At 52.5% G+C, this 14,887-nt stretch overlaps 3 protein-coding genes across 3 annotated transcripts; 2 read left to right on the top strand and 1 right to left on the bottom strand.

The window, feature by feature from the left end:
* Positions 1 to 6,812: 6,812 nt before the first annotated feature.
* Positions 6,813 to 8,595, top strand: J4E83_003950 (uncharacterized protein; the record flags this gene model as incomplete). Its single annotated transcript, XM_049330882.1, has 4 exons — positions 6,813 to 7,176; positions 7,227 to 7,651; positions 7,703 to 8,487; positions 8,538 to 8,595. The coding sequence occupies 4 exons, from the start codon at positions 6,813 to 6,815 to the stop codon at positions 8,593 to 8,595; spliced, it is 1,632 nt and encodes a 543-aa protein (XP_049190299.1).
* Positions 8,596 to 9,330: 735 nt separating this feature from the next.
* On the bottom strand, positions 9,331 to 10,039 carry RPS8A (ribosomal protein S8A; the record flags this gene model as incomplete). Its single annotated transcript, XM_049330881.1, has 3 exons — positions 9,331 to 9,865; positions 9,914 to 9,982; positions 10,035 to 10,039. The coding sequence occupies 3 exons, from the start codon at positions 10,037 to 10,039 to the stop codon at positions 9,331 to 9,333; spliced, it is 609 nt and encodes a 202-aa protein (XP_049190298.1).
* A 2,339-nt stretch (positions 10,040 to 12,378) lies between these two features.
* On the top strand, positions 12,379 to 13,861 carry J4E83_003948 (uncharacterized protein; the record flags this gene model as incomplete). Its single annotated transcript, XM_049330880.1, has 2 exons — positions 12,379 to 12,382; positions 12,528 to 13,861. 2 exons carry the CDS (start codon positions 12,379 to 12,381, stop codon positions 13,859 to 13,861), a joined length of 1,338 nt encoding a protein of 445 aa, XP_049190297.1.
* Positions 13,862 to 14,887: the final 1,026 nt, after the last annotated feature.

The raw sequence follows: 14,887 nt of genomic DNA, 5'->3' as shown, positions 1-14,887 counted from the left end.
CTGAACTTCTTCTAGAGCCCTCTACCACAACTTGGAGCCCGGACATGTGCTCGTGATGTCGGGCCTCCCCTCCAAACTGATGTCCGTCTTCTCTGCGACCAACGAGAACTATGCTGCGCTAGCAAATATCAAGTTCGATTTCTCCCTCGTCAAAATGGAAGCGCCAATCGAGTTTAGTGGTATTGCTTCCGGGCTCTCTACCAGAAGACGAGTTGAGGCTGAAGAAGGCCCTTCTCACAAGACAGCACGTCGGCTGGGGGCTTTGTTCGAAGATGTTGTGCCATCCACGCCAAAGCTGATATCTGCATACGGGCGGCGAATGTCGGAGATCATGAATGCCTCTGGAGTCAACGACATCGGCGCTGGTCAGCATGGACCGTTCGAGCCATATGTTGGAGCGGATGTTACGACTCTCTGGGCTGCGGCAACATCTGGGATACCGGCTCTGGGCGTGTATCTCCTCAGTTGCCTATTGGCTCGCGCTTGGGACGCGAAAGTAGCTACAGCAATATGGGTAGAGATAGTTGCAGCAAGAAAGATCGAGATCGAAGAAGGACTCAAAAGCAACGGCAACGTGTCTGCCACCTCGCTCCTTGGTGCATGCCAAGACATCACCAGAAAAGACCTTGCTTTGTGGGACAGTAGTGCAAGAGCCTGGCTTCGCAGAGCGGACAAATCGAAACAATTTGCGCAACGTCAACTGTCGCTCATTGTTAAAAACATCAATACTCCAATTCCCGGGGGTCCTTCAACCTACGACCAAGTCATGAACGTGTGGAAGCGATCAATGCTGGCTGTCGAGCAATTTCTGTCCGGTAAACCACAGGACATCATCGATGGATCGGTATTCGTCGCGTTTTCTGCGTGGCACCTCTACCCAGATCTAATCGTGTTCACACCTGAACCCAAGAAAGTTGAGTTTAAAGATAAACTCGTCCCTTCCTCTGGAGTAGGCACTGTTGGTGTAGAGCATAACCGGAGATCTTCGGAAGGAGAAGGTGTGCAATGGTCACTAGCACTATCACACCTACAATATTATGGCGCCCCTGTGGTAGTCAGCAGCAACCAGGAAAGTTCGAGAGTGACCTTTCGTCAACTACAGGTCGTCGCCTTCGGGGGTCTGCTTGGGAGATGGAGGGTCAGTCCACGGGACTATACAAGAGTAGCGGAATGGTTCATTCTCCTGTGGTCTCGACTGGGAATGTCGGAAGAAGACGTGGAAGAAGGCAAATCCTCTGAATTCGGATGGCTCCTACCTTTTGTAGTGGCAGCAAGTCAGCTTCTAACTACGAACGATCAAGATCGCAAACGTAACGAGACATTGTTGAAACACGGGACCAGGAGAGCAAAGTTCTTCTTGTCTGATCAAGAGCTTACCCCTTCGCCATTCTTTGGTCTACTCAATACCCTAGTAGTGTGTGGACTTCAAGAAAAGCTCGACGCTGACTCCGGCATTGCTTACCTTCGTGCCGTAGCGGAGAAGCTGAAACTAGACGGAAGCGACGCAATCATCTGCTACGCTCACGACGCTTCAAATAGACACTTTGCTGGAGCAATCGACTACTACGAACTTGCCACGGTACAGAAGGCCGAATCGGACAGTCATACGACATGGATCTGCCCGAATATCGTCGATCCGAAGTTTCTAGAAGACAGAGTAAATTTCATCGCCGGTCGAGGTGAGCTGTGCATCCGTTATGCAACCCGGCCAGACTTCGATGGGAATACTACTCACTTCAGATGGGCGGATCCGCCACTACCCTACCAACCAAACTATTCGACCATCGCGCGTCGCCATGAAGATGAGTGTCGCCAGTCCAAGAAAGCCAAAGTAGAGATCGGCTTCGACGCTATTCTCGGTGATTCGCGTCTGGGCCTGTTTCTCCAGAGCGAGGCGCGTAGTGTAACGCGTAGAGGACGCGATCCATTACGGTCTTATCAAGAAGAGGCAAGACTCGAGACCATGAAAATAGACACTCTCTCGATCTCGGTAGAAAATTTCAAAGAAGCGAAAATGCAATCAGCCCGATTGAGAGATTACATGTGTTCTTTGATACACCTCAATGAAGAAGAATCGATGTACAGCTCTCTCCGAGCCCCGGGGGTGTCATTGTTCTTGGGCTTCCACAAGTTTGATCTTGGCTTCAGCAAATCGCTGTATGCTCTGGAGTCAGCTTCATACGTGTACACCGACCTCGTCCATGCTACAATCTCGTTGAAACTGATAACCCTGCATCTATCGGATGCTGCGTGGTTCAAATGTTTGTTCGACAGATGGAAGATTCAGGGCAACAACTCAGATCTCCGGTTTGATGGAATGCCACTTTTCACTTCGTTACGAGCTCCGCTACCCGACCGGAATGAGTCGTTCGGCTGTATAGCTCTGCTTGACTCGGGGGTGGTCGATCTCGTTCCCGAGGACTTCAGCCATGCATTTGCTTTATGCTCAGAAGATACAATTTACGTACCGGCAGTTGTGCTATCCGACCCATTCGTTTCAGTAGCAGACCACGAAATGAGAAGTATCACGGGTAACATTGGCCGCCAAGGCATTTCGATACTCGTCTCACCTGTCGAGCCACGAATACGCGAACTCAGCAACAACTATGAGCTGGTATCACACGAGCCATACGACTTCAAACGCGAAAACAACTTTGGTGCAACCTCATTACACCTATCCTTCACCGACTGGACAGTCCCCCTCGCGACCGAAGACACGCGCATGATAGACCATGATGCTCACGCAGTAGAAGCCGTCATATCTATCCACGACCGCGGTGTTTGGGTCGGCGACATCAACATTCTCGACGTCGATTTTCGGGATATGCTCCGGTTTAAACCAATGACGTCTTGCAAAGGGGATCATAGCCAAGATTGCGACGTTGATTACACCTCTATCGATAGCTGGGAAGAGTTACTGGATGAACCCAATGGTGTTGGCGTTTTTAGAGCGCATGGGAATTGGGCTGCGCGACTGGCTGCAGTGAGTATTCTGTCACGGGGTCAGACTGGAGGTTATAACTTTGGCGTTCTTGGACCTGAGTCTTTGTGTTTGAGATGTCTGGAGGAAGAACTCGAGAAGCCTGCATGGAACATGCTCGACTACGAGTCGAAGCTGCCTTCATTCTGTATAGACTGATATCCAATTCCGTCGGATATTCCGTTCGTTCTGCGGAGTGAGAAAGGCTAATAGAATGGTGAAAATTGGCAGGAACGGACACGCGCCGAAGATATTGTTTAGGTATGAATCTGATAGGCTGCGATTGCTTTTACAACACAATGTGCATAGAACACCTGGGTAGTGTTAAAAAGGAATATGTAACTCCAGTCATAATTTGGGAGCATACACTCAAAGCAACAACCAGCTGAAGTTTAGTTCAAGCCGTGGGACAGAGTATTTGGAGGGGTGTGTGCAGGTGAACCAGACAGCCGGAAAGCTAGGCCTTAGCGGGCCGAACACAGGCATCCTTGCGCCGCCCGGACTTTGAGCCGCAAGAGGAGAGGGCTTGCGAGTAGCCAGTGAGCTGTGTTAACGTGTGAACAGAAGTTAGTAATACTGCGCGAGGCTTCGGTCAAGCCTTTTTTTTCTGCTGTCGCTCGATTCAGAACGCTGATGCCTCTGTTTGTACTCGTCGATATTTGATTGGCCACCAGAGCTCAGCTTGGACCATGTCATCCTGTCTGACCCTAGTCCCGTGCACTTGTCTTAACCTCGATTTATCCGGATCGTCGTCAGTAGAGTACCGTGGCTGAGGCGTTTCTCATTCGTGCATTCACACAACAGCCACAACAGCTCGTCCATGGAGGGCCCCCCTACATCTACACAATGTGTTCGTCCTTTCTCTTTCGTTCTCTCTCTTGACTAGCACATTCAAGTACGTGACAGCATAAATGCTGGCCATGAAGATAATTATCGTTCCAAACATTATATTCTCTCAGATGGCCATTGCCGACGCCTCTCTCATTCCGAACGTCCGTGATCTACACACCGTCAATCAGCAACCTCCCAGTACTTCCGTTCGAGCCCAATCGGGGTGGTCACGACAAGACATCTTCACCCTAGTTAGTGTTTGCATAGCGGTAGTTGGCATCTTGATTGGTGTGCTCGTCGCCTCGCCCACGTTACGTGAGTGGTTGTACAGGCCTTTCCACAGTAAGCTGAGATCGTTCTTAAGGTGACATGCCTCATCCAAGCTAATGGTTTTTCTTCACCCAAGACTGTACGATCCATGTACGACGCAGAAGGGTACGCCGGCAGGATGAAGCTAGACGACGGTTGCAAGAGCGATACGAGGACTATGTCAGGTTCCGCGAGTTCCTGGAACTGATGGGATAGCATATGACGGCGGCAGAACATCTTGGCATATCGAAAGCCGGTCAACGCAGTAAAAGTAGTCCCAGAGTGTTCGAAAGCGGATTTAGCGAGGACTGTATAGGAGCGTGGAGGCGTGATGTTGGTCTGGAAGTTCTTGTTAGCTTTTTGTATGCGCAGCTCAGTGTCAGATGCAATAGTAGAAATCGATGGTTTATGCTTAGGATTTGTATGCGCGAAATATAAACAGATGCGAGCGCAGCGCCAAGGTGGCTAGAGGTCGTGTAGCCTCTTGCCGCATTCACTTTGCTTAAATCTAATTAGTACCTTCCTCCTAAGGCGATGTATGATTGTACCTGAATTTTTTTCTTGGGAATCACTACACGAGTCATAGCTACTACTGGTACGGGCAAAATGTGTTGTGTAACGACTGCCGCTGCTTGAGGCAGATCCTATGGGACCAATTCTTCGCAATATAGTAGTTGTGACCATGTTAATGAAATGCGCAGATCGAAAATGGTTTATTCGAAGGTAAAGGTCGAGCTCGTCACCCAGTGGATATGTATTCGAGTCTCTCAGGCAGTATCGTACGAGAATCAACAACGCAGCACCGTAAAGTGGGAAGTGTTCAAGTACGCTGACGTCGATCCTGCTATAATTAGGCCCGGGGTGCCTGACTGTGGGGTGACTAATGCAACGTGCCGTGTGAAGCTCTTCATCAAGGCAGAATCGTGGGTACCTGTTCGGGAAGGCGGATGTACGATGATGACGATGTTCGTATTGGACGCCTAGAGTCATATATAAGAGTGGAGGGGATGTCGGTGAAAGAAGATCCCATCTCTTAGTTACCAACAAGTACTTCGAACCAATCTTCATCATGCACTTCACACAAACCGCTTTCGCTGCCGTTCTTGCAATTACGTCTTCAGCCGCTGCATCACCCCTGGCGGCCCGTCAGAGTGCACTTCAGGACTGGCAAGTCACCAAAGTGAATGTCTACACTCCGTCGGGACGCCCTGGTAGCTACCCATGGGCTTCCATCACAGCCGACGTGACGGATCCTAATGTCATCGATCTCGGTCCCGCAAGATTCGATGCTACCAACGTCACCGCGCCAGCTGGAAGTCAAGGACTTGTACGTCTAAAATTTCCTGTCTCTTACTCCAGTCCGTTTGCTGATGTGTCCCTAGAACTGCAAAGCGCAATGGTATACTAAGGGCGAGAATCCCCTAGACCGGACTTGGCCGTGCGATGGCACATCCGATGGCTATTGGGTCATGAATGTCCTGGAGGGAAGTGATGGTTTCGGAACTCGCGACTTCACCCTGAAGTTTACCCACGTAGCCGACGTCAAGTACCAGGGTGCGCAATACACGGCGACGTACGAAGCGGAAGGTTACTTCACGGGCGGCCAGAACCTCGCTGGTTCATGTGGTGGAAGTGGAGTCTGCAGCTTTGGCTTGAAGGGCGAGGCGAAACCTTTTGCGATTACCCCAAAGAAGCTATAGAGGTTGGGAGATGAGAGCTTGGAAGGGATGATAGAGGTGACAGGATTCCCGTAGCTAGTATACCTGTGCAATGGATTAGTCAAAGTATGCTAAAGAGCCGTCCGCGAGATGAAATGCCAATCCAAACCTCAACATGCTTACAAACCTCAACTTCGCCCCCAAGTCGTGCGTGTAAGGGTATGGTAACCTCTTCACTCGTAGATGCGGGATAGCGTGGTAAGATATCGTCGCATGTTCTCAGGCGACACAGCTACAGTTTGTGCTTTGCATGGCCTTACGATGCATCATGGTGACCTTATTCCCGTGCTGCTCGCCGTGGAAGGATGACGATCGGTTGACGTCTTCGCTCGGTGATCGACATCGCTCATTGCTGCTGGACATGACTGAGAATCATAAGAACGTTGCGCGACTGCAGGATCTCGTAGAAGTGCCGTGGTCAGAATGCGCACTCTTCGTTGTACGCGCCATCGGAAGTGGCCGGCGAAGCTATCGGGGACGCGCTTGCTATCACGCATCAGCATCGCGACTTCCGTCAGTTGCCGGCGCACTCCGTCAGCAGCCCCAGATATCCACGAATCCCTCTGAAAATCATTACTACGGCGATACTGCGCAGCGATAATTCGCGTCTACTCGTCTTCTAGCCCACTGTTGCTCAGGGTTTGCTGTGCTGATCGGGCGAGTTAGTGCTAACGGGCTGGGTTATCCCCGCATCTCAGCTCCGGACTTGGCACCGTCACAAGCTTGGAGCTCCCCTCCCCCGAACGTGGGCCTGGCGTTTACCATTCACGGCCAGCCGACTAGCCTGCATCAGTCTGCCGACCCAGAAGATCCTCGGCCCAGACGTCAAGATGGGTGACGTCTGTATCATGAATATATCATCTGCCGACCGCCCTGCCCTCTCCGCACGCTGCATACCCCATTGCATTCCTCCCTTCGTACCTTGAGTACTTGAACATATCCATCAATTGTATCAGACATTTACATCTTTCACAATGGCAGCTAGCGCCGATAGTATCCTGCGGGAGGTCAACATCCTCGGCGACCTCAACGACCAGAACCGTCACATCCTCAGCAAGGACGCCTGTGTCTTCCTTGCGCTTCTCCACCGCACATTCAATGAGCGCCGGAAGGCGCTGCTTCAGCGACGAGTAATCCGACAAGCTGAGCTCGACAAGGGAAATCTTCTCGACTTCCTCCCAGAGACCAGGCACATCCGTGAGAACGATGCTTGGAAGGGCGCACCACCCGCGCCAGGTCTCGTTGACAGGCGCGTCGAGATCACGGGCCCGACAGATCGCAAGATGGTAGTCAACGCCCTGAACTCGAACGTCTGGACATACATGGCCGATTTTGAGGGTATGTATTCAATCCTTGATGTGGAAGGGATAATAGCTAACCTCCACCAGACTCATCTGCACCAACATGGGACAACATGATCAACGGTCAACTCAACCTCTACGACGCCATCCGCAAGCAAGTCGACTTCAAGCAAGGCGAGAAAGAGTACAAGCTCCGCACCGACCGAACACTCCCCACACTCATTGCTCGCGCGAGAGGATGGCATCTCGAGGAGAAGCACTTCACCGTTGATGGAGAGCCCATCTCTGGTGGGCTGTTCGACTTTGGACTGTATTTCTTCCACAACGCACACGAGCTCGTTAAGCGCGGAGCGGGACCATACTTCTACCTGCCCAAGATGGAGTCGCATCTTGAGGCTAGGCTGTGGAACGATGCATTCAACCTGGCGCAGGACTACATTGGCATGAGGCGCGGAACCATTCGTGGTACCGTCTTGATCGAGACCATCACCGCCGCTTTCGAGATGGATGAGGTACGTTGAGCATACGATCAACACAAATGGATTATACTGACTGCTACATAGATCATCTACGAGCTCCGCGACCACTCCTCGGGTCTCAACTGCGGTCGTTGGGATTACATCTTCAGCACCATCAAGCGCTTCCGCCAGAACCCCAACTTCGTCCTCCCCGACCGCGACTCCGTCACCATGACCTCTCCCTTCATGGACGCCTACGTCAAGCTTCTCATCAAGACTTGCCACAGGCGTGGCGTTCACGCCATGGGCGGCATGGCTGCCCAGATCCCCATCAAGACGGACCCGAAAGCGAACGATGCTGCCATGGCCAAGGTGCGCGCCGACAAGCTCCGCGAGGCACGCGCTGGCCACGACGGTACATGGGTAGCTCACCCAGCCCTTGCGGCTATCGCGAGCGAAGTCTTCAACGAGCACATGCCTACCCCCAACCAGATGCACGTCCGCCGCGAAGACGTCCACATCACCGCCAACGACCTCCTCAACATGAACGTGCCCGGCAAGGTCACCGAGGACGGCATCCGCAAGAACCTCGACATTGGTCTCAGCTATATGGAGGCCTGGGTCCGTGGTGTCGGCTGTGTACCCATCAACTACCTCATGGAGGACGCTGCTACAGCCGAGGTCTCAAGAAGTCAACTATGGCAATGGACCAGGCACAACGTCGAGACTGCCGAGGGCAAGAAGGTGACCAAGGACTACGCGCTCAAGCTTCTGCACGAGCAGGCCAAGGCACTCAGCGACAAGGCACCAAAGAGCAACAAGTTCCATCTTGCGGCCAAGTACTTTGAGGGACAGGTCACTGGAGAGGACTACGCCGAGTTCTTGACATCGTAAGTCCAACCCCATCTTTCCTTAACGATACATGCTAACAACGTCCCAGACTACTCTACAACGAGATCACAAACGTAGGTGCGCCCAAGGGAGCCGCCAAGTTGTAGTCTACACTTTGCGATACCTTGCACTTTCCTTACATCTATTGCTATATCCTGTAACCTTATACCAGTGTCCAGACCCGAAGAGTCTGTACCCAAAACCAATGAAGTTCATAATCCTCAAAATCACTACCACTACCCTGCTTGCACATCGTATCACCTAAGCATGTGAACGTAAGCTAACGCGGCTACCACAGGTCGGCTCCCCGGTTGCGGCCTCGAAACTGTAGACGGGCGTGTGCCGAGGTATGATTCAGACGCTCGGATGTACAGTGCATGGACGGTAAAGATGCGCTTAGGAAGAACAGCGATTAGTCTAGAGTGGAAGAGGGGGTGACATGTGAAAGGCCATTGCTCGAATAGTATATGAGGAACACACGCACAGTCGGCCCCAGCCACATCATCGGATGTCTTACTTGTGATATACACGGTACCACTGCGATAGCAATATGCCTTGAATGAGTTAACGACGTCTGATTATTCCGTAGCGGGGAAGAGTCTTGATCATGTTGGGTCGACGATGAGGCGCAATGGAAACAAGAAGGTCTGCGGACAAGAACTTGAAAGAAAAGAACGTTCACATGAACATTTGAAACCCATGATTCGTAGTCTCGTGGTATCTAGAGAAGTGGCGTTATCATGCCGAGTGCATTCAGTGTCCCGCGACTATGCAGACCAGATACATGACTAAACACCCATTTTGACCTGACCAATGCACCGAAGAAGCCCCAAATATCACCCTTACTTCCTGAGCAGACGCTGGTAGAAAGCAAGCTCCTCGCCCTCGAGGACGTAGCCGTCGCAGCGACCGCTCTGGCCGGGACGGGAAGAGACAGCGGCGTACAGACGACCGGCCTCGAACTGCTTCTCAACAGCGTTCTCGATCTTTCCTCCGTTCTTCAAGCGGTCGGCCTGCTTCTTGGAGACCGAGTTGGACTTCTTCTTGTCCTCCTCCTTCTCACCGGCCTTGGCCTGCCTCCTGCGGCCGAGCGAAGAGCCGTAGTGGGCCTCGTACCATTGTCGGAAGGGAGCGGCATCGATCTGGACGATAGCGGAGCGGGTCAGGGTGTTGGTACGGACGAGCTCGTTGTTGGAGGGGTGGTAGACGACACCGATGACACGGGTCTTCTTGGCGATGCCCTCGGAGCCCCAGGAGAAGTTGCCGGCTTCGAGACGAAGAGCACGGAACTTGCGGTTGCCGCCACGAGTGCGGACAAGATGGACACGCTTTGTGCCAATACGGGTATTGGCAGGCTGGCGGCCCTTCTCGAAAGCCCTGAAGCCATGTTAGACATGACTAGAGAAGCGATCGGGTTATGCATACCTCTTCTTGCGGTAGTATGCGCGCTTCGCACCGGACGCGGAACGCTTGTGGCGAGAGTCTCGTGAGATACTGGCGAGTGTTAGTGGCTGCAGCGGAGTGGGGGTGAGGGAAGGATAGATACCCCATGATTGCGGTTGTTCAGAAGACGCTGTGTCCACAATCAAATTAGCCTTTGCTCTCAGTTGCAAGTCGACGAAGCCGCAGCATTGTTCCAGCTGCCCGAGACGTCCTCCGCCTTGTACTGCCTGCTGTGGGAGTGTAGATATCGAGCGACTCGCGTGCGACCATACAATCCATTGGCGGAGGCTGACGGCGGCGGAACATTCGCGGGGCAGCGTCGATGTCGCAATGCTGAACGGCTCCGTATAATCGAGTAGCAGACGTTCTGTATAGCGTACCTGATGTCGGGTCTCCTGGTGCAATCTGTGTTGTCGTTGGGGTTAGTTGGCGCTTGTCAGAAGTCGAAGAGGAAATTCACGAAACTCATTTTCGCAGCTGCGTTGGTGCCAAGATACGCTAGCAGTAAGCGAGTCCTCCGCCGCCCCATCGCTCCTGCCATCGCCAGGACATCTCAACGAACATTACCAGTACACATCACTTATGCGTGATAGTTACAAGTACGGTCTGCGCTGTTGGGAGCTCGATCACCGCCGACGCGCGTAACCCCCGACCGAAAGACAAGACGACCAGGAACGGAACACCACGCAAAGCCATCAATCACCACACCTGTGGACAGCATGGGAACGTCAGCCACAGATGGTCATCAGAAGGTTTGTCGTCTGGCTAACTTTTGAAAGGCCGCTTATCTGTCACGAAGTCGATGTTCCTCTTTCTTCGCTGCAACATGCTCCTCCGCCATCTCTATAGCTGCTAGCTACACATGGTTCGCCAAGATTGTATCTTTCTCAACGTCCACAGATGCTGCTGATCCTTTCATTGTATTGGATCGGGAGTACGGAAATCAACAGCCCCAGGAAATGCCAGTCTTTTTGCGAGAACGCGTGGTGACAGCAAGTATGATATGATGACGATCTCGCGGCCACAAGTGCTTGCGACAACAATCTCTACCGTTTGATCCTCATCACCCGGCTTTTTGCGTTGGTCCCTGAGTTCTATTAGATGTTTGACATCGAAAGCAGCTCAAAGATCTTCCCTCGGCCAACACATAAAGATCCGGTCCCTTGTGGAGCTCGGAGCGAGCGAAGCACGCACCGGCTACACGCATGAACCTCCCGGTATCACCCGTGAAAGCAGCTGCGTGATCAGGTTATCAACACTACAAAGACTCTTCCGTGCCCAGAAAGATGCGATCAGCAGGATAGTGAACGCGTGTCGAATGACCCTGGTGCGACATCGAGGGACGTTTCTAGCGAGCACCTAGAAACACCATACATGTCCTCACCACGTGCGTTCAACCTTGCATCGAAGGTTTATCGCCTGAATGGGCCCGGCTGAATGTCACATACGCCACCCGCGACGAGCGCTTCGGACGGGTCCTCCGCAACCTGCACGTTGGGTCGACAAGTCACCTTTACATTTGGGAAGTCATCGATGACGCTTGAGTGTTCAATAGCTGAGTTTCCTTGCGTCATCGAAAATGCATGTAAATCAAGCTTGTATTGAGATCCCAGGCTTGTACTACGGCTGTGTGACAGAACTTCGACGATCAAGCTCAGTCAATGTCACGTAAAGTTGCGATGAGCTGACGAAAACGCTGGAAATGACCAACACATCATGCGCATTATTGTGCTGCTCGGGCACATGGCATTTCTCCTCCAACCCTGTCCTAGAACTCCTTCGACCTGGTTAAAGACTTCTATCAGAAACCTGCGCGATCGCGATTCGTCCGTTCACAATAACCTCGTCAGTTTTGCAGGCAGCACGGGTATGGTACAGGGGTTGCGGCTCGCTAAGGTACCTGGAAGGAACCAGTCTCTGGTAAACATCCAGCCGACGTATAAGGTTGCGTTCCCGCTCCGGGTAAAGCCATCTCCGCATTCGGGCGTTTCCAATCGGCACAATCGTAACCCCAGAATCCAAGAAAGTCTAATCAATAGCAATCTAAGTAGATGTTGTGTACCACAGTCCTAGCCTTTATCTCAGTCACCGGCCATCTCCTCGGTATATGTAGGACGCGGAGATTTTGATTCATTACCTTTGATTGCTTGCTGAGATCCTGCATTAGGTGTATTGAGAAGGGTTGTCACCAGGGTGTAACGTAAGACTGTATCCTCTGTTCTTCGCAGTAACCACTTCCACATCATGGCTCTTTGAGAATACTCTGTATTTGAAGCCATCTTCATCATGTACTCCGGTGCCGACCTTCGGTTGTGTCATGTCTTGTGCCTATGTGCGACTTGGCTAGGCGTTACATCCGCGCTAGCACAGGCGGGTATGCATCAGGTGTTGGCCATCATAGGACACTAGAATCATTCGCGCTGACTTTCATACAGAGCTAGCCGACTATGGGTCAAATTCTGCCTCGGGAGTCCAGTACTCTGTGACAGCGGAACCAAGTGAGTGGCGCTGACTAGCCCAAAGTTCGATGGCTGATCTGACATGTCGTGTCTAATAGACTCCAATATTGGTGCACCCACATATCTTGCGCCTCCAGTAGACCCAACACCTCCCTCCAACGCGATACCTTCGCAGCGATCTGAACTCATTCACAGTGCTTTGCTCTCGGAGCCAAACTTCATACCCTCAACGCTAGCCCCGCCTGGAGCCATACCGACTGCACCATTGCCGATTTCGAACCCATTGCTCATTCCCACCGACGGACCGCCGACGGATGTGACGACTGTGTTGACCACGTCTCAAGGAAATGCCACAGGGACGCCGCCAATGCTGTCAACAGTTGAAGGGTTGAAACCAATTCCGCCTGCCGCGACACAAATCGGAGATCCGGATGGGCATCACGAAATCAGCGAGCCAAACTTCAGTTCTACGCGGCCGTGTCGAGGATGCTCGCCAGTGTTTGAGATACCTGCTACAGGGTGGCTGGATAACCCAGTCGGTGAGCAACATGGCTCCACTATACAAGAAGAACAGACACAAGCGGCAACAGCAGACCCTCCGCAGGTAACGATATCAGCTGGGATATCTGACATTGTTATTGGCCAAGCTCCAAGCCATGGTGACTTCGTGATAGGAAGTTCTTTTACTCTTACACCTGGTCAGATCGTTACCGTTGGGGACACACCTATTGTGGTAGAGACCTCAGAAGGCAAGACCAAGATTGTCGTGGGGACTACTGTCATCTCACTGCAACCTTTTCAACCTGCTATCACAGACGCGCCCATGTCGCAACCACCGGTCCTACTTCCACCAATACTCACCATCGGTACCGAAGTCATTGCGCCCAACGCGCAGACAGAATACGTCATTGCAGACCAAACTCTTTCTCCTGGCGGTGAGCCCCTGACTATATCCGGGACAACACTCATTCTTGCACCTTCCGGGACGGCACTCATCATCAACGGCGAAACATCCAGTATCACTCCAATGTTTGGTGACGTGTATACGTCCACAGTCGCGGCTGCCTTGACCTTCAAAGATCATGTGTATACGCCGAATCGCGCTGGCTACATTGTGATAAGTCCTGGCACGACTTTGGTGCCTGGAGGCGTCCCCGTTACAGTTGACGGCACAACGTTGAGCCTCGAGCATAGCGGAACTGCTGTAGTCGTCCAGGGCACTACAATGAGTCTTCAACCGGTCACGACAGTCGTCACATTGACCAAGGGGCCAGATGCGCTCGGGACAGGGTCGGATGGAGATGGCGGGAATGTCCACGGGCAGTCGACTGGCAACGGCTATGCCTACCCCACAGGAGAACCGATCATCGCGGGAGCGACACGAACTAGTAGTGCGATACCAGAAAATTGGCTGGGAAGCTTCCTGTTGCTGATATGGTGGGGTACGGGGTATCTTGCAGTCCGACTATGAAAGGGTTGGTGTATTCGCATAGATTGAACCTGTAGATCTTCGCGCGATAGATCTCTCAATGCATCCAGCGGCGTTTGAATTGGGATGTTGACCTAAACCACAATTGCGCGCGGATAGATCTTGGCCATTCTTGTGAACAAATGTGTCTATTCTTCAGGCTGGCGATTGCGATGGCTCCATGCTGATGACGAAAGAGCTGAGTGGTAGACGCTGGCGGGCGGCGCTGTAGGGTTGGCACACCGCGAAACTCGGAGTCACGATAGTCGTCAGATGACCCCTTCGTGGCATCGAGAAAGATCTGGCAGCACGATCGTGAGCTTGCGAAAAAAATCACTCACTTGCTGTCACACCACACCCCCTATCCACACCGTCGTCACGCGCCCCAGCGCTCACCGAACAAAAAATTCTCGTCGCCAAACCTCCAAAGGCATTTCTCTAACAGTTAACGGACATGCGCTCAAGGTAAAACACGGTCTTTACGTACAAACATCCACTCCCAGTGCAACAGCAGCGTCTAGACTAAAAGGACCGAAGCAAACTTGGCATCCGACGGGCAACTTGGGGGCGGGAAAGGGCCTGCGTGGATCAGGTACACGCCGTGGTGCGACGAAGCGTGGCAGCCAATAACAGAGATTTTCCCCGCCATACCTCCAAAGGCAGTCTTCTAGCAGCTAACGGACACGACCGAAAACTCGTCACCGCGCCTTTACACACACATGCGCCTTGCCAAAATTAGCCGCCGACGGGAAACGCTCCGGCGCGCCATCGGAAAAGACGCACCAGGGTAGGGCGTGGGCACCTCATTGTCATGATGATGATGGCACGGACCCTCTCACGCCCTGTGAAGGTGTTCGTTGACAAGAATTCAGTGGGTTTGTCAGCCCGCAGCCAATCAGACGGCCGCATGGCCTCAAATCTCACGATCGTTTCGTCGACAGGTGCAGGGCGTGCGCAGAGTGTGCTGAGTAAAATTTTGGCAAAGGTTTGGTCCCAGGGCGTGACCGGTGATGCTTGGCGGGTGTCATA

Source organism: Alternaria metachromatica (assembly GCF_023757995.1).
Source record: "Alternaria metachromatica strain BMP 0045 chromosome Unknown scaffold_6, whole genome shotgun sequence".
In the NCBI taxonomy this organism is placed as follows: Eukaryota; Fungi; Ascomycota; class Dothideomycetes; order Pleosporales; family Pleosporaceae; genus Alternaria; species Alternaria metachromatica.
The sequence above is the reverse complement of the archived record's forward strand: the minus strand, read 5'-3'. Positions and strand labels throughout refer to the sequence as shown.